This window comes from Myzus persicae, unplaced genomic scaffold (genome assembly GCF_001856785.1).
Source record: "Myzus persicae strain clone G006 unplaced genomic scaffold, MPER_G0061.0, whole genome shotgun sequence".
NCBI classification, from domain to species: domain Eukaryota; kingdom Metazoa; phylum Arthropoda; class Insecta; order Hemiptera; family Aphididae; genus Myzus; species Myzus persicae.
The window spans coordinates 3658-25246 of record NW_019100492.1 but is presented as its reverse complement, the minus strand read 5'-3'; the positions used below and the strand labels follow the sequence as shown (position 1 = coordinate 25246).

Here is a 21589-nt window from a genome sequence, read left to right as displayed (position 1 = left end):
AAGGTCCGTACAGACCAAGCAACATTTTGTTGGCAACACGTTGTCAACAGTGTTGTCAACATGTATCTCAGCAACTGGTTAAAAGTTGACGGATACACGTCAATGTTGGGCGGCATGACATCAAAGAGATTTGTTGCGTGTTGCTAGTATCTGAGTTTTCCAATCGAAATGGAAAACATCGCTCAGTATGGACGATGTTGTCAACAATTACTGTCATTGATTTGTACACACGTTCACATATCGTTATTAAGTTAGTTTAGTTGTACTTTTTAATTTTTTGCATAAAAATGTTGTGGTCAAAAGAGCTCGTAATAGAACTCATTGAAATGCTGAAAGCTGCCCCTGCCTTGTGGGACATACAATCCAAAGAATATCGGGATAGAAACTTGAAGTTTGATGAAACGTCCAAAATAGCATCTCACTTCAAAACAAATGTGGATGAAGTATCAAGGAAAATTAAATCCCTAAAAACTCAGTTTAGCCGCGAACGGAAGAAAATTGGAGAAAAAAGTAAAAGTGGAGCTGCTACAATTTCGGAAGATAATATATGGTTTGGGTATAATATGATGAAGTTTCTCGTGGAAAATAACATTTCTAAAGGCAGTCGCAGTACATTTGAGGTAGGTATCTAGTAGTTAAAAAATAGTGAAGTAGTAGTTTAAAATTGAATTTATTTTACTTACTTACTAAATCAATAAATACTATTTATATTATAATTTATTTATTTATAATAAATAAACTAAATTGTATTATTGTAAACTTAAAAATTATTGCCATCAAAAATGTCTATATTGCGTATTTTTGTCGATGTCGTTATCGTAATATTGAGACATAACTATAAATAACTTAAAATAATTATAAACCTATAAGCAACCATTTGTGGTTTGTTCATGTAATCATGTGTATTGTGTACGTCATACGACGGTTGTTATTATTATCGCATAATCACCCATCGTGATACAAATAAAATAAGAAATAACACTAATATAAAAATAATTTATTATAAATATTATGAAATATTTTTATTGTTAGCAAAATAATTTTTTAAACAACAAAGACTATATTTTTTACCTTATAGTGTTAAATTTTAAAATTTATTAGTCAATTAAATAAGATTAACAATATAAAAATAATAAAAACTATATTTGATTAAATTGACAATGTAATAAGAAACCATTAACTACAATAATTATCATAGCCCAGAAAATTTATGCAAATCTATCTTGCCACGGTACTTTTCCTTCTTCTGAAATAAAATATTTGGCGAATTCTTTTCTGATTTCTTTAGCTTCTTGAGAAGCATTTCTTGGGATGCGCTGTAAATCAAGTAAACTTCCCTCAGTTTCTGCTCTCCATGATCCAGGTGTTATTGAACCAGTATCTAAATCTTCACTATCAAATGTGCCAGGTGGTGTGTACATCCGTACTGACTGTGCATTTCGTCTTAAAAAGTTATGTAGAGAAATGCAAGCAAGTACTACACTTTCAACTTTCTTTGGGTGTAATGGAATAGGCTTTCTAAATACTCGGAAAACAGTCGCCAGCAAACCAAACACATTCTCAATAATCCGTCGAGCTCTACTTAATCGATAGTTAAACGCTCTTTCTTGGGAACCTTTTGGATATGGACCTGGGAAGGGCTTCATAAGGTTTGTGTTTAATGAAAATGCATCATCTGCTACCAATACGAAAGGAGTAACTTGGCTTTGAATTTTCTCTGATAAGCATGTCGGTTTTGGAAGTTTTAACTCATTGTTTATAAGTTTATTATAAAATGTTGTATTTGCAAAAACACCACCGTCAGAAATTCTGCCCTGGCATCCCACATCGGCATAAATAATACGATAGTCAGCATCTGCTATAGCCATCAACACGATACTAAATGTGCCATGATAATTATAATATACACTTCCGCTGTTCTCTGGTGCTTCTATCTGTACATGTTTCCCATCGAGTGCACCAATGCAATGAGGGAAATTCCATTTTAAGCAAAATCCATTTGCTACTTCACGCCAACCTTCTTCCGACCGTGGTATCTGCAAAATTAATAATACAATATCATACTTATATATATTGCGCATATATGCAATATAGTAACCACAGTTTTTATATTTTAGAAACAGCCAAATTCAAAATTCAATTTTGTCAAAAAACTGGTTTTGCGTAAAAAATCCCGTTTTTCAATATTTTTTTTTGTTTTTAACGAAGCATTTAAAAACTACTGAAAAATGTTTACTCTTGCCCCCCCCTCCTCCCCAAGTAAAATATAAATTCACTTTGCTACCCGAAACCACCCTTGATTTTTAAGATTGATGAACTGTATAATATATATATATACATATATGTATATATACCTAACCATTAATAAACATAAATCCATCTTTACGCTTAGAATCTAATATTAACACAAATCATGTTTAATAGGAAAACTCAGAAAAAGAGACTGAAAACTACGATGATGATGACTTAAGTATTTCATCCATCGAACACTGTGAAGAAGTTCAAACTCCACATGAAAGTTATCCTTGTATAGCCAATACATCAACATCTTCGCCTATAAGACGAGCTTCATCAGAAGTAAAAAATAAATTAAAAAGAAAAACAAATAATGATGTCAGAGTGGATGAAGCCTATAAATTCATGCGAAGTGTACAAGAAAATATGAACGTAAAAGATGATTTTTCAGTTTATGGGGAAAACGTAGCCAACAGAATTCGCGGTGCGAATCAAAATATGCGAGCTATATCTATTGCCAAAAATCGCATAGATAATATACTTTTCCAGTTAGAAATGGGCGCTTTTTCGGTATCTGAAGAGGAAACATATGGTGCAAGACAACATTTGTATCAATTTCCATATAATATCAATAATAGATACTATCCAGAAATGAATACTTCGCAAGCAACACCTACGCATTCTTCAGATTATCAGATATCAGTGTGTACAACATCCTCATCTCCCTACCCATCACCGTCATCTGTGCCAAGTCAGCCAATGCATTCTTCCTATACACTACAACAGCCCTCATCTCCCTATCCGTCACCGTCATCTGTGCAAAGTCAGCCAACGCATTCTTCCCATACACTACAACAGCAAAATCAATCAACACCAATGCAGTATCAACCGCAAACTCAGACACAGATAATTTGGCAATCACCAGAATCTCAACAGCCTCAATCACAAATTGCTTTTCCACAACAAAGTAGTGACATTGCAGAACTTAATGAATATCTTGTCCGCAGGGCCAATTCTAGATAAAATAATATTAGTAAAGATTCTACTTTTAAGTAGTATTGGTACATATATTTTTTTCAAGAAATTAATTTGTTTCGTTTTTTCTTTTTTCTAAATAAACAATAACTATGTAAAAACATATATTACTTTTTAAATTATTATATTAATTATTATTATTATTAGTTTCTAATTATCTACTTACTTGACAATATCCTTTTAGAACTTCGAAGATTGCTTCGCATACTTCAGGTACAATTGTAGAAATTGATTGCTTCGATATCTTTAACAGGTACATAAGACTAGTAAACGAATCTCCTGTGGCTAAATATCGCAAAGTAACCGCTAATCTTATTGATGGCGGAATAGCGGCACGGTAGTTTGTATTTTTTTTCGAGATCTTAGGAGCTACCAAACGGAGAAGTTCTTCAAAATCAGATTTAGTTAGTCTAACGAAATTGCGGAATGAACTGCCGTCATTTAAAAGTAATTCAGACATTAAGNAGCCATCACAATAGAATTCAGTAGGTATCTAATAATCTAAGGCAGTAGAAATAGCTGGAAAAGAACTACCTATTCAAAAGCGGGCGATATTATTGCCGCACCGACGTCTCTTGCTGTTCTTTGTATCTAGATTTGCCAAACTGCTTCATATAGAACAACACCGGAGTAACTCATCTACCAGCGAGTATTTGATATAAGAGATAAAATGAATCGATTCATTCATGTATATTAATTTGCTTTGGACAGTAGCCTTTTCGACAACTGCGTAGTGAGGATTTCTAATTTACCACCCACTAGTCGGAAAAAAATAAATGTATTGCCCAATGGACCAAAAATGGTAATTAACCATCACTTCAAGTTTCAACCCCCATCGAAAGTTAAATTTTTGGTACTGACGTGACAAATATATACATATATAAATAAATCAAACATTAAAATAATGTCGATGTTAAACTGTTTAACCGTTAAGTTTAAAGTTTAGTAACAAAAGGAACAAAAAAGACATCAGTTGTAACAAAATATATGAATAATAAATCATAATAATATAATAATTGTATAATAAATATTAAAATATAGAAAAATAATATTTATTATTCATAGTTAAACGCCGTGGTTTATAATTTAAAGAAAAAGAAACAAATACAAGACATAAATAATTATAACAAAAAAAATTTCACAAATAGCGGAGAATATCGTATATGTAAATTCATGTGAGTATTTAAAAATTCGATTTTCAGAATAAAAAATAAATTTAGTAAATACACCATACTTACACACAAGTCAAATGCCACACACTATAGCACTTAGCCGTTTGTCTTTATGTTTAATGCCATAAACTATTATCAATTGAATTATTCAATTACTTAACTAACTTTTCACGTAATGTGTGATTACAACTTCCGTACAACAAATGCAGCGGCTGTAATTTTCGTCAAAATTCACTATCTGGACGAATTTCACTATCTGGATATCCAGTTCACGAAATGAGTAGTTTCACTATGTGGATGCGACATATTATATATCCCGGTATATGTATAAATGTATTTATAAATATATATATATATATATACCTAAATATCCAATTTGGTCGAAATAACTATAATTGACCATAGTAAAAAGAAGGCTATAAATCATACATTATTTTTAAAATATCGCACTTCAATACCTGCATTATATTACGATATAAAGCTATAGACTTCCCAATTAATAAACATACTGTTTAGTGTTTATATTATATCATCTCAAGCTTGTGGCAATGGGCGGTCTCAACAAAATTATTTTTTCGTCTGTAAATATTTTTCTAATTGAAATAATTGTTTGATTTTTAATTATTTTCGGGTGGAAAAATAAAACTAATTTACAATACTTATTAACAAAATTCTAAGAAGTTTTTAAAAACGCCAGTACCACCAGAAAAAATAATAAGATTTCTACTAAAAATCAGTACTCTAAATTTTAAAAATCTGTAAATAATTTTAGTTTAAAAGTGTATACAAAATGTTTTCAATTAAAACAAGGATTGAAAATTTGAAATAAGGTTTCTTATATCATGTAGTTTATACTGTAACCAAAAAATTGTACAAGCGATTTGGTTCACTTGATTCATTATATTATTGTCATTACTAAATGTGTGTAACAAATTATGAATACAATTTTATTTTGTTATTGGCATCTAGCCATCACAATAGAATTCAGTAGGTATCTAATAATCTAAGGCAGTAGAAATAGCTGGAAAAGAACTACCTATTCAAAAGCGGGCGATATTATTGCCGCACCGACGTCTCTTGCTGTTCTTTGTATCTAGATTTGCCAAACTGCTTCATATAGAACAACACCGGAGTAACTCATCTACCAGCGAGTATTTGATATAAGAGATAAAATGAATCGATTCATTCATGTATATTAATTTGCTTTGGACAGTAGCCTTTTCGACAACTGCGTAGTGAGGATTTCTAATTTACCACCCACTAGTCGGAAAAAAATAAATGTATTGCCCAATGGACCAAAAATGGTAATTAACCATCACTTCAAGTTTCAACCCCCATCGAAAGTTAAATTTTTGGTACTGACGTGACAAATATATACATATATAAATAAATCAAACATTAAAATAATGTCGATGTTAAACTGTTTAACCGTTAAGTTTAAAGTTTAGTAACAAAAGGAACAAAAAAGACATCAGTTGTAACAAAATATATGAATAATAAATCATAATAATATAATAATTGTATAATAAATATTAAAATATAGAAAAATAATATTTATTATTCATAGTTAAACGCCGTGGTTTATAATTTAAAGAAAAAGAAACAAATACAAGACATAAATAATTATAACAAAAAAAATTTCACAAATAGCGGAGAATATCGTATATGTAAATTCATGTGAGTATTTAAAAATTCGATTTTCAGAATAAAAAATAAATTTAGTAAATACACCATACTTACACACAAGTCAAATGCCACACACTATAGCACTTAGCCGTTTGTCTTTATGTTTAATGCCATAAACTATTATCAATTGAATTATTCAATTACTTAACTAACTTTTCACGTAATGTGTGATTACAACTTCCGTACAACAAATGCAGCGGCTGTAAGTAACCAGCGTAGATTATCGAACCCAATATGATTATATGTTTCTTGATTTGGTAGATCGTATATTAATACTTATGTGATATCTACCATTGATTATAAATAATATGATATGTTATTATAATGTATTGTTATTTTTCTCTACCCTTCAATCTATTCAGGAAGTTATTAAATATTTGAAAAAAAATGTATATCATTAGTGTAGAAATCCAGCTATTGATTCATAATATTATTGTATAGTTAATACTATTTAAGAAGACGCTGCCTATGCATTTGTTGTCTCCGTCTTACACACGTACAACATACGACAATAGAACATTTTAGTTCATTACTTTCAATAGTGTGCTGTAAGTTTTAATATTAGAGTGAATTGACCTATTATCAAATATTTAGGTAAGAACGTTTCGGCGGATTTTTGGATATTTTAATTTTCAAGCGAGGTATGAGCATTTTTGATTTGTGTTATTTCACATACTTCTATCCTGCTTGAAAATAAAAATGGAAAAAGTTCTTACCTAAAAGTTTGATAATACTTAAATTTACTCTAATATCAAAACTAACGGTACACTATTCAAACTAGTGAACGAAAATTTGGTATGTCGTATGTTGGTAAGGTGGATACGGTAAACTCGTGGGTAGCAGCCTCTTAAAGTATTGCAGTTTCGCATTATTGGCTATTGCATGATTTAAAATACAATGCTATTAAACTATATCACTTTTAAAATAATTAAAATTATTAGGTTGTAGTGTGTTGATTAAAATTAAATGAGTTGTGTCAAGCATGTTATATGAAGTATAGATTTTGATTGTGTCAATGTGTGACTCGTGAGATGTAAATAAAATTAAAAATTAGGATATCGTGTTATCTGTTTGGCTATGTTAGCACAATCAGTCACAACTACAAAATCTATGTGTATTTATAAGAAATTGAAATATATACGTTCTTAATAGGTATTTTAAGACTCAGTCTATAGATTAGTACCTATAGTTGTTTAAATAAAACGACGACGGAGTGCAATTTAATATCATCCCGTTATCAAATTGATTATAATACCTAATATATTATATATTCATTTTTTCCGATAAAAAATATTTATCTTGAACCTAGTAATTGCTGAATAAACCAGTGTTGGGAAAGAACGTCGTTCACGAACGCACGTTCACAAGTTCACGTTCATGCTTAGTGAATAATAAGCAAACGTCAATAATTTTTTTTCAAATTGAACGAGAACGTGAACGGCGTTCATATTTTAATAAAATTGAACAATTTTAAGAAGATCAGTTTTTTTTTCATTTAATAAATATTTTTTTAAAATATATTTATCATAGAATATAATAAATTATAACAATAATATTTTTTATTAGAATTACTATTATAAAAAAATACAAAAATTAAATGAACGACCTTGTGAACGTATTCATTTTTTTAATGAACGTGAACGAGTTCATTTGAAAAAAACATGAATGTTGACACATGTGGATGTGACTTAGTTCCTTGTTTAAGGACTGAACGTGAACGTGAACGAATTCATTTTTTTAGTGAACGTTCCGTCACTGGAATAAAACTATGCTCGACGTTTACGAATGTTTATGAAATAATATTACCTAGCAAATAATGATATCATTATACCGTATCGTTTCACTGCTAATGCATTTTTCGTGTTCCTACTTTCTAAACAGGAATGTGTTATAAATGTGTGCAAGTGGCTTATTCAAACTGTTTCGTATGTATGGTGTGTTAGATTTCCGACCTTGGGATTCCTTAAGGCATGAGTGGCCGACCTGACTATATATTATATATATAGTTTTTTTTTCGTCGTCTTTGTCGAGCGGTTAATGGATGTGTGACATCGTGACACCGACTTCTGAATTGTTGAGTTATTCTGTATTTATTTTGTAGTTCAAATGTTGACAAAATTCAAAATTCATTCTCTAACATTTAAAATTTTTATTTGATACAATTATCTTATCTCTAAAAGTTATGAAGTTCTAATACTTTTAGCAAAGGCTTGAAAATGTGATAAAAAGTTTCTCATAATTATTTTATTTCGAAAACAAAAAATCCGGAAAGTTTATAAGCATCATTTTTTTTTATAGACATTTTCAGTTCAAATTTAGACAAAATAACTAATAAGATATTTCAATTGTAATTTAAAATTAAAAAAAAATTAATTCTATTTATCGTATTACTAATAGAAGTACACATTACTTAATTGCAAGAACAAAAAGCATAATACTTATCATGAAATATACTTAGCTATATGGCTAACATATTACTAAGCGACTGCGCTAACATTCGTTTTTTGTATGCAATTATTTACCATTGAATTTATTTTTAACACATACATTACAGTGATCTAATCAATGACGAGGTCTATATTTCGTAAATAAATAAACTTTAAATGTCTACAAGAAAAAACCAGTAGGTTTACGTATTTCTGAGATTTGAATAAGATAATAAAGTTTAAACTATTTTTATTTTTATGAATTATTTACGTTTTTTTGTAATAAATTTCCATTCTTTACGGATAACTTAAAAATATCTAATGAACAAAATAATAAGATAGATTTTTCTAAAATCTGGCTTTACCGCTTCGTAAAAATGCATGTTATTCTTTGTAATGAATTTGTTAGTTTTCTAAATTATTTTTAATAGTACCAATATTTTATAATTTTACTCCTCTCTAGATTACCAACTAGATCCAACTTCCTGCCAGAAACCTTCTTCGATGTAGATGATAATAGAAATATTTCTACTACAAATAAAAAATAATAAAAATATATTTAATGTATACAAAATACATTTATTGGAGAGCTCAGAATCTTTAGTTAATACCTATTATATTTAAATTATTTCATAATAGATGTAAATTATTTACTTAGGTACTAGTTTTCATTTCCATGTTAAGATGAAAATTTTTTAATTATCATTTTAAAATCTGATAGGAGTTAATATTACTTACCTATTTTGATAGCTTCTAATTATATAGAGGGCTCCGCTTAAATATCTGTTTAAATTTGTTTCACAATACTGATCCATATAAATATATTTGGGCTTTCTTTATAAAAATATTGGTTGAATTTTTTTAATAATTTGACAACATTTAAGGGAAATGGACATAATTTTAATCCAAAAAATTTTTGGAGTAAAATGCAATTTAACCTTTTGTTATTTTGGAGGCTAATGAACTATCCTGCTGTCGGTTGCTCTGCTTTCAATAATTTTAATAGTTTTATTTATCAAAAATAAATGTATAAATGTACAGCGTTCAAGATTCAACCACTTGCCTTGTTGAACTTTATAATATGTAAAAACGCACAAAGTTTATCAAAATAATACTATTCGGTTTTAGGTGGTCCAAAAAAAGAGAGTCTCGCTTATTGTTATACACATAAAATTACTATTCAGTTTTAGTGCTGTAGGTGCTAAATATTCCAATATAGGGTCATTAAGACATATAGATCGATCGGTTTGATTTTAGATAAAATATATTATCAATATTTAACCCGCTGACACTATAATATTTGTACCTAATACTAACTGTACCTATGTTTGAAACCTACCTGAAAACTGATTATTTAGAAATTATATTTTTACTGCGGCCCTCATAAATAATATGCTTGATCCTCGCCAATAAGTAGGTACATAGTTGCAACATTGGTGCCGGGGAACACAATTGCGCCCGTTTTACATTTTTACCATTAAAAAACGCAACATGATTGCGCTCCGTCTTGCAATTCTAACAGTCGGAGTGGTAAACTTAAAGTTGAAATTAAAAGTTTGAGTGACAAAGTGATTCTGAATATGTATAACAACCATCAGTCAACTGCAGCTAAAATGTAAGATCCGTTTGTAGTCTCCAATAGTATTGCTTGACGCATACTTACCTACTAATATCTTAAGATAAGATACATTAAAAATAAAATATTATGTCGATTATTGGAGTGCTTACCACTCGTATGCGTACAATATAATAATAATAACTAAATACCGTTATTATTTGGCTTATGCCTTATGGTTTATAGGATATCGATCTTGAACATTCTATGTCTACGTCTTACATAGATATTGGGAAAATACGTAACGACAAAAAATATGAAAAATGTTTATAATACTATGTAAATAGGTATAATAGCTCAATACTCGAACTTTTAACTTCAACTTTGAGTTTACCACTCCGACTTTATATTTAAATTGTGTACTGGAAAATTGTTAGAAGGACATCCATATTTTATGGAGCGCAGTCATTTTGCGTTTTTGTAGGTAAAGACATAAAAAACGTAAAAATGGCGTGCACTTGTGCTAATCTGTGAAGCGCAATCTTGTTACAGCCACTGGTACAATACAGTAAAGTACACTTTATTAAATAGCCAATAGGTACGAATGTGGATAAACCGGGTGAACCCGTCGTTATATATTTATGAAGGACAATCGGTCAATGTGGCGCCGACGACTTAAGTGTTGTAAACTTGGAAAGTTAAAGAAAAATGAGAAGAGAAAATATATTGTTATGGGTAGAATCCGATTTAGTATGATTTACCTTTTTATATTATTGTATTTATTGCGATTGATGTTCCTTGCACATGGGTGGATCAGTGGTGTATAATGTATATTGTTCAATCTCAAAGTAAAGTGTCTCGAGTTTGTGTACCTATACAATATATATGAATAATACCACAATACCTTCCACGCCCAACTGGTGGTAGGAACCATCAACACGGCTGCCGCCACCATAGTCATGGCTTATATAACGGAATGCTGAGAGTTTATCGTCATTCGTGTATATGACCGATCCATTAACTTCACAGTTTTTCTCGACCATAACAGTCTTGCTCGCGATCGTTTTGTGTTTCTTCTGTCCGTTTAAATCTGGTTTTTTTACCTACTGTTTTTATTAAGCTAATTTTTTTGAGTGATCCACAACACAATGGAATACATAACAAATATATTAATCTTGCTTGCCGTCATCTCCTTTGTTTCGGTAGACTCGATTACACCAGAAGAAGAGGAACGCAATAGTATAATTTTTTTAAATTATAATTTATCTAAATATAGTTTAGGTGTAACTCAAAAACTGATAACTGTAGATACTTAAACATTTTTACCAAATGTTAGTATCTATGACCATGATAAAATTTGAGTTATTTATAGCCATGAGACTTTTTAAATTTTTAAAATTTATTTTTCAATCAGTTGATAAATAATTTTTTACTTGATCAAAAAACTTTAAAATGTAATACAAAGTTCCACATAAGTTGTTAATTACGTAATTTGAAAATAAAGTTGAGTTTAATTACATAATCATTTTTTATGATTATCTGATGTTAGAATTTTGATGAAATTCATAAAAAATAGCGAAAATTTACTTTTTCTGAAATTTACTTCCCACATTTTATTTCAACAATAAAGTTATAATAAGCCTTGTTCAATGGAAATCTATTTTAATTATGATGATATAGTAAAAAAATTCAAATAATAAGAATAAAATCTCTAATAACCCCGAACTTAAAAAAATAGTAAAATCAAAAAAATATTCTTATAGCATCAAACATTCTAATACTAATTTGATACTAATAATTATTTAGTAATAAATAAGAAGGAATTTATTATTCATTATACATTGCATACATTATAATTTAAAATAAATTTAATATTTGTAAATATTATTTTTAATACTTCTTATTTTTAGTACTTTAAACAGTATAATACACTTATAATGAAATATGGTATTTGTCTTTCTATGTGTTCCAGTTATGCATGGTCTCCATGGCTTATTATGTCCTCCAGTTGGAAAAAAGAATAAATTTGAATTAGTGACTTTACAAACTCGGACAAAAATGTACGGATGCGCCTACCTAGGATTTGACAAGCTAAGTAGTTCTGGTCCACTGTTTCATTTGTGGGTGGAAAATCCAGACTACGTGATAGGCACCTCCGGAAACATACATGGAAATTGTTACCGCACTCATCGTATGTATAGTTTATCATTATTTTTACAATGCAAATTCACAATGGGGAGGGGGGTACGTACACTGTGCCTGTGGTTACAGTGCTGTCTCCGACTAAAACTGAGAATATCATGCATTATAATAATATCATATAATTCTATGTATTTCTTGTATCTTCTGAATTTTCAATAGAAAACAGTTAAATTGTATTACTGAAAAAAAACTAGTTATTTCTTAATGTCATTTCAAGCTGTATTGCTGATTACGTTTGTTTTGACAGTTTTTGAAAGGACTACTATTAATACGCATATACACTGAATAGTGAATACACTGTAAATTTTACAGATGTATATTGTATGCTAATTACATAAAAAGTAGGGGGCATAGTTGTTACAATATGTGTATAATTAAAAATAATTTATTATAACAGTCACTATTCAATACACTAGATTACCTACAATTCTCAGCAATTTATGTATAGGTACATGCTAAATTTAGAGAAAAAAAAAATTAGCATTCTTGAGAGGTCACTTCTACCCTGCCCCTCCTTGCGAACGCCTATGTCAATTTTGATTACAGATATAGTTGTACCAATTTTTTCAACACCACCAAAATAATCCTGTATAATGTTAAACGATATTATAGTATCTATGGTTGTTTCCTTATTAACTCCCTCGAATATAGCATAATCGTTGATATTCCTCTTATTTCCACCCCCTACCCCCCTATCCATCAAATGTTGGGTACCCATACTAAATGTTTTTATGAGCCTTACACAAAACATCTAATTATACAATTTACCATAAATTATTAAAAGTCAAGAATTATAAGCATTTTGAGAGTTACGATTCGGTGTAAATCACGAAGTGTAGTGCACCTGGCTTAGGGCCTAGGTATATAAATCTGATTATTTTAATCGAAAATAGTTACAACCCAAACGGGTGTCTCATAAACGATAATTTGTAGGTAATTAATGGTTAACCCGCTTCAATCGAAGTATAATATACAAAAATCATTAATTATATATACATATATATATATATATATATATATATATATAAATCATAAAATATTATAATATATAGAATAAGTATATAATTATCTAAATAACTATCAACATTTACATAATTACAAATTAATTTTAACGGGCCCCTAAAATAGCAGGGCCCCGGTACCCCAGGTCCAACCGTTTATTATTCCCTAGCAAAAACATTCATCATATCCATGTATATTTTGTTATATGCTCTGTCAGAAATGGATCACTTTATGTTCGAGTGTTTGTCAAAAAATAGACCGACTAACAAAGACGAAATTCTAAAAGGCTGGCAGTATACATCACTACTGGAATATACTGCAGATGTTAATTCTATAAATGTAATCCCAACAAAATCCTACAGATGTGCCGTGAGTATATTATGTTTATGTGTTATTTTATATTATATATTATTGTAGTAGACGAATTTGTATAGCAAATTTAATTATTCAACTAACGGTGAAGAGGGGGGGGGCATATGATTGAATATCATTCTTATACACAATATATATATACATATAGATTTTTTTTTGTTAAGTGGGTGGTTGGTGGTATCATACTTATTATTGGTGTACTTAGATCATTAAATGCAAATTAGTATGTTCAGGGAGTAGTTTAATGAAATAATTAAAAACGTAAAATAGATCTAACGCACAAATATTATAATCATTGCAATAGATACACCACTGGCAAACGCTAATTATACGCGCACACACGTCACACATCCCTCTCAATATAATTGAATTCATAATTTTGCATACCTAGTCAAATTATTGAGGACTTAGTGTATGCAAGGTATAACAGGGAGACCAGTCAAATTAAATATATTTTATTTCAATCAATATTTATTATTTTTTTTTATCATTTACGGACGCTTGCGTTACACATTTAGTACCCATAGGCCATAAATATTTTTAAATACTGAAAATAAAAAAAAATTAATTCAATATAGGTAGGTATGTACATTTAAAAAAAATTTAAAAAAGCCAATTTGTAAATTTTGGTTTTCGAAAAATGTTCAGTGAAAGAAAATGAATTGAAGTTTATTTCTTACAATTTTCTGAAATCTCTCATTTTTTTCATTTAGTAACGATCCAGTCGTAAACAACATGAAAAATTAAAAAAAACTTAATCTTTTTAAAAATATGTTATGAGAATTTTTAAATGGGTACTTGTTAAAATCTATTATTATCTATCTATTTTTTTTAAGGTTAATAAATTTGTTGGGTACAGCTCTGGAATGGTCGAAAATATTCTCGATCATTCTATAGTTGCGCCCGTGTCACCTCGACAGCACCCGAATATTCTAGACGCGACACCCCCCTCTCCTCTGTTGACCTATCCACGGTGGTCCCTATATACACAGGCTACCGGGTCTGTCTAGCGGCTATTCACCGTGTTTTTATTGCGGTGGTAATTTCCGCGTAATTATTTCGTGACATCTATTTTACGTTGGTGGTTCAGTGGTTGCCGCGTAAAAATTATTATCGGCTGATGCAGTGGCGCAGTACGCGGTAAGAATTTGTTATAGAATAATAATAATTTAGCAATTGTTTATTATATTTTTGTTATTACTAATTGTTATAGTTTTGTTCTAATATTCAAATATTGTATTGTAATTTCGTACAATTATAATTCTTGGTGTGTTATAAGATACATTGACTTTCTTATAATTTTTCAATACATCATATTACTTAATATTATACACATACAGTCCACTTGTCCTTAGTCAAATACACTTAAAGCGTGGTTACCCCGAACAACGAGTTGCTCGAGACCTCGCTTACAAAACTATTACTTAAATTGTATGAGTTTCTTCAAATAAATTTGACAATATAAGAAAATCATATAAGATGAACCCTTTCACTTAGATAAATGTTTTTACGAACAAAATCGTTCTAAAAACCAGATTTATAAATTTTATGTTGGAAATGTTCAAAAATTTTTTTTAATACAATTTTTTTTTTAGTGTTAAAATATTTAATATTATATGCAAAGCGCACTAATCAATATATGACATATAAAAAAAAAATTAAATGTAGTTGTTAGAAAATAAGTTATTTTCTTTGTCAGGTCTTCCTGTTATATCCTGTGTACCTACCTATATAAATTCACCAAATGGGTATTATTTATCGGTTGATGATTCACATATTATGGAATATACTTTTTAAATCTAATGAATTAATATAATATATTATGTTAAAAATTTTTAATAACCAATAAACAGTAGTCTACAACTATCCTTGGGCGTTAACAAGAAATATAGAGCGGAGAAATCATTAAAATTACTAAATAATTATCAGCGGTATCACTAATTGTCATTCATCGACGACGTCTTTATACTAATGTTACTCTATAGTCGTATATTAGTTTTAATCTTACTGTGAAATATGCAAGTTTAAAACAAAACTTCATCGACAATTGTGGATTGTGATCGGAGGGTAGATTTATTAAGTTTATTTATATTGATATAAATATATATTAGTTATTGTAATTAATTTTCTTTCTTCTATATTATGTCTTTTTCTGTTCTGCCAACAGCTGTACGATGTGACGGATGATGACGATATGAATGTTAGAGTAATACGGTTAGTAATTAGCAAACCAGAAATAGGAGATGGATTTCATGTAAGGCAGTGTGAAAGTCTTCCGGCTCTTTTAGGACGGGATGATCTACCATTGCTATCCGAGGGGTTACGATCTTGGCCCGATGGGTCTATGTTCTTTCACTTATTAGGAAGAAAGCCAAGTACCCGCAACGAATAAATCCATAGTTGTATACTATTGTAAATCAGTCAATCAAACTGATAGTTTCAGTTCACTGAAAAATCTCATCATAGTGCTTTTTTTTCGCGAATTTATTAAATCTAATAATATAATAGCTAAAATACAGTAACAAAACACAAAGTGATTTTTTTTTATATCAAAAACATTTAAATTTAAAATAGTTATATATAAAAAATAACACCAACGTTTTTAATGAGGGTTAAATTTTTTTTTATAGTTTTCAACTATGATAATATATGGTAATATAATATAAAATATACAAACATGTGTACCTTACATCAACATAATATGAATATTATTTGATCGAAATTGTTTAAGAAATGTATAATTAAAAACATTTTTGTATACATTTAAAAGTATGTACCTATTGTACATAATAAAAAATTAATCATCACATTGTATTTGTATTGGATTTAATTTCTTTCATATTAAATGGTGGCAGGGCGAGTGGGTCCCTAACTGTCACCACAGTTTATGGATACAATTAAAAAGTCAAGTTGGTGAGGAAAAAAGAAATGTAGGTATCATTTATATTTATTTATTCAATTGTTACAATTTTCACTACTTATCTAATTACATTAGTTGACGTCAAATGAGTGTATCGAATTTTAAACGAGTTTAATTTATTAATATTATTTTATAATTTATTTTAAGCATAATATGACGCTAGCTGTGTTATTAATTTATTTACTTGTTACTTGTTAGCTTTTCATATTGCTGTAGATAAATAGACTACAAAGTACTATATTTTTAAGTCTATTTCCTCCCTTGCGTTTTTTTACCTACACTGGTACACACCATACATGCAAGTACGTAACTGACGGTAATGACATTCAAAGCATTTGAAATTTTCTTATGCCTATGATTAGCTCTAATATAATATAAACATTTTTTTAAATAGTAAGGTGTATAGAAAATGCAAATGTAAACATTCTGTAAAAAAAAATGCATGTATTGTATTTATTTTTTTATAGGTTCACAACAAATTTAAGATATTTTTAAGGAGTTACAAAGTAGATAATTTGTTAACATACTTCTTTGTATGTATGCATCGCGTTCTCGCCTTTGTTATGTAACATTTTTTACTGCCCTTAAGATATTAGTTTGATTTTTAAGTCTTAACTCATATGATTGGTGTTCCTTAATTTTAAATTTAAAACTCACACCTCTTACTGGTATGGTAATAATAATAGGTACAAGGTACAGCTGTCAGGCTATGTAATCAATCATCGTTATAATTTATAAAATATTATGTCAAAATGTTATAGTAATTCGTAGTAGTGCACAGGTAACAGATACAAGTTTCAATATATACTTTTTTTAGGTTTTGCAATAGGATTATCTATATGAAAATAAATTTAAAAAGTAAAATTAATTGACAAATGCCTAACATATTTAATTGTTACAAAATTTTGAAATTTTAATTAATTTTAATCCAACTAATTATACGTTTGTTAGACATTATGATTGTGCAGACTTTAATTTAAAAAGTAAAAATTTAAACATCATAAATGCGAAAGTGACAACACATGCCTACGTGGATCCTAATTAATATTAAAGTATTTTGTAATTAAAATATTATACCATATTTTTATTTATCATACATTTTCAGCATACAATGGAATAGGTAATACTAAAGTTGAATGATCCTTAAATGTGACAACATAACTTTAAATTAGTAATAATTAGTAATAATAAAATAGATTTTCTTACCTATTTTTACAATCAAATAAGTAAAATTCAAAAAGTATTTAAAATGTATACTTTAAATACTTTCTGAATGAACGTATTTTTGTGTTTAGTTGCAACTTTAAAAGTATGTTTATAATATTGTATAATATAATATATATCATGATTGGAATACCAGATTTTTAAGTTAAAGGCCTGGCAAGTTAACTATTTTTTTTAACACGTTAAGTTAATATAGAACAAGCTGGTGAGTGGATGTCACTCTGCTGTACAATTGTACAATAGGTGTCTAGAAGGTCGCTGAAATGGATGGTATTAAATTTGATTTCAAAGATATAATATCATTGTATACGAAAAACGATTCTAAGCGGAGACGGTATGCCAGTCTAGGTTATTTTATATTGTTATTACTTATTCTTAATACGGTAGCCAGTAAGTTGAATTAGTATTATTCATAATATTATTCTTAAATTATCATTGATGTTGGAAAAATATTAAATATACTTATGCAAAATTGGGCTGTTTTGGAACCGAATAACAAAAATGGGTGGTCTATTAAAAATAAAAATTAATCAGCGTCCTGGGTATTTACTCAATTAGGTAAATAGTAAATACGATGAACTACCACGCTACTATAGGTAATGAGTAGGACTCGGATTTATATGTATTTATATAACCAGAGTATGTATTTATGTAACAAAAATATTATTAATGACTAGGACTCGGAACTTAATGCACTTAAAAAGTACAATATGGTCTAAAAATATGCACTTATATTTTATTTTTTTACACACAATTTTCATTTACAGAAATGTTTTATAAAATTATAAATATGGAAAAAACAAAGTAATAAAAATAATTTTGATTTTTAATTTTTAATCATAATTTAAACAACAAAAAAATTATATAAAAATGCCTCCAAAATGTTCCTTGAATAAAATAAATACGTATAAGTTGGAACTGACAATAATATCTCGGCAGTAGGTCTATTAATTCCATCAGCCCATCAACAATAATCAATGAATTATTTCCCTAGAAAAGTATTTATAGAAAATCATCGTATTTCTATTGCAGCTATTTCTATTTTATATTTATTTAATATTTATATAATATTCTATTTTAGATAAAGCAAGCTGTAGTTACATAATTTATAAATATTTATACATTATGTTAATCAATAGAGGAAAAACATTGTTTTTAATGCCAAATGGAAATTTAAAAAATACGACAAGAATAAATAATAAATTATTTCAATATGAAATGAATCTATTAATGTTTTTATTTACAAATCTTCATATATTATAATTTATAAAATATACTCTAAAAAAATGTAAATTTAAGAAATATGCTCTAAACTCTAAAAATCATTAAATATGCAAAAGTATGCACTAAAAACTATTGATATGTTTTTCGTAGTGTCTTAGAATGAATTTTTAGCTCACTTAGCAATAAATCTAACGGTCCAAAAAAAACATGCAAATGCAAGAACTTCCGTGCCCTACTAATGACTAATGAGTCTTTAATACCAAAGAACATAACCTTTAACATTTCGGTCCATAATATAGTTACATAATATTTTCTGTGAATATGTAACATAATAACTATTATTATAACTTATAAGTTATTATTTATCAATTAATATACTTCGGATTTTTTTTTATAAAATTAATTTTTACAAAATTTAATTAATTTTAAATCTGCCGTTTAGGAAAATAATTAGTGTACTCGTAAGTTACTGAATAACATGTCAAAAAATGGAACTCGTTAAGTAGGAAGTTACTTTGAAAAATAGTAACTCGTCAATTAACTTGCTTAAAAGTAACTGAACTTTAACTTATTAACTCGTTAATGCTCAGCCAAGGGTAAGTTTTACGAAAACATTCGATTTCTATACCTAATGCATAATAAGTACAAATGTATATAATAAATATTATTTATAAAAATGTTTAGTGGTTATTGTGGGATCGTGTGGTACATTGATGTCGGATCTGTTTCAAATAGATAAAAATCTGAACCCCTGGCCATACATACGGACATCGGAACACCTGCGGGTCATTTCCAAGGTTATTGTATGGGGGGGGGGGGGGGGACGGGACATATTCTTCGTAATAAAAGAACCTTCACCGGACGACCACACCGTAAAATACCGCGAAGATGATGTTATTGATAAAATAATTCGGATCTACCCATAAGGTGAATAATAATAATAAAATAATATTGTGTTTGGTAAATTGTATTACTATTGGGTTTAAGATTTTTTTCCACATCGACAATCAACATTAAAATAACAAGTTTTTTCCTAAATAAAAAAAATATGAAATAATTCTTTTATGCATTAAATAACAAGGGGGTTGTGGGTTATTGATGTCGGTCACTGAGACTTGACAACTTTATACATTTGTTGTTCACCTTATCCTACATAAAAAAAATATATATTGCAGGAGTGGCTCATAAAGCAACAATCGCATGCATATGAAACTTACTTTATATTAAAAATATACAAGTTGTTATGCACTTGTAATCATGGAATCATGCACTTAAGGATCAGAATGCAAACAAGTAAAATAATACACCAAAAATATTATAGTTGTTTGTGATTAGATACGTCAGTATTTGTTCTCGGATAATACTTTTTTCGTAGCATAAGTACTTAAAGTAGTATTGGTGACAACAAAGTCGCTGTTTCTAGATCTACCTGGAATTGTTCAAGCGTCCTTATTATGTTGATACAACTGTTTGGCAAATAATTGGCAATAATGCATTAATTTTGACTAAATTTGATTACCATAAAAAAAGTTATTGTGAGTCAATCTTAAAAGATATATATTGTCGCGGACATTTTTTTAGATCATTTAAAGAGGAATAATTCTTTCCTCTATATTTTTTGGGTAACTTGAACCGTTTACGCAGCGCACCGGAAGCTTTTCCGAAAATTTTCTACAATAAACTAAATTTTGCATTGCTTTATTTTTAACATATGATAAGTCAAGTTCGTAAGGTTGTCGTAGATGTCATTCTTATTAATTATTCTATTTAAAATAAACAAAATTATACGACGTATTCGATGGTTTTAGATTTGCGAATAAAGTTATCATATAACGGAATACCTTCATTGTACAACATAATGAAGCTGATGAAAAATTGGTTTTCAGTCTGTTTACCCAATAATACACGAAGCTTTAAAATCTATAAACTAAAGTATATGAATTAAACTAAGTCGTTAATGTAAAATGTTTACACGTCAATTTGGTGCAAATATACTGTTGAAAAATCTTTTTTATTTTGGCTCAAATAGGCGGTACCTAAGACAAATTTATTTATTTTCGGCTCAAATGAGAGATTCTCGTTTTAATATTAAGTTGAATTGACCAATAATCAAACATACAATAAGAACATTATTTGAGTCGTTGATTTTTTTCAATATTAAATATAATTATGTGCCTTAACTGAACGCACGCAATAGACGGCTGATGTGTACGCGCGCATTGTTATCCTTGGTAAAAGACAATTGGACGTATTTAAAGAGATTTAGGCAAAGATACAGTTTTGATGTTAAAACTGAGACAATGCAAACTTTGGGGATTTTTTTTCCGAATACCATGGTTTGCTCTGTCCAAAATAAGATCCGACTGAGATATATTGTTGAACCTACTATCATTTGAGTCAAATTCGTCTGAGGGTTTGTAAAGTTCCCCAATAGAAGGAACACTAACACTATTTTCAAGATCTATAAGATTTTCGGAATTGGTAGTTTCGATTTGATCAGTATCTGACATAGACTACGACTGATTTGGAATAACTA

The 21589-nt window shown here is 28.9% G+C and overlaps 2 protein-coding genes across 2 annotated transcripts; one reads left to right on the top strand and one right to left on the bottom strand.

Annotated features, from left to right (window-relative positions):
- Nucleotides 1-1208: 1208 nt before the first annotated feature.
- Nucleotides 1209-2081, bottom strand: LOC111027722. Its single transcript, XM_022306137.1, has one exon. It carries the CDS (start codon nt 2079-2081, stop codon nt 1209-1211), a length of 873 nt encoding a protein of 290 aa, XP_022161829.1.
- A 9046-nt stretch (nt 2082-11127) lies between these two features.
- LOC111027764 lies at nt 11128-16203 on the top strand. Its single transcript, XM_022306182.1, has 4 exons — nt 11128-11348; nt 12082-12300; nt 13531-13682; nt 15853-16203. Exons 1-4 carry the CDS (start codon nt 11258-11260, stop codon nt 16075-16077), a joined length of 687 nt encoding a protein of 228 aa, XP_022161874.1. The 5' UTR covers nt 11128-11257; the 3' UTR covers nt 16078-16203.
- Nucleotides 16204-21589: the final 5386 nt, after the last annotated feature.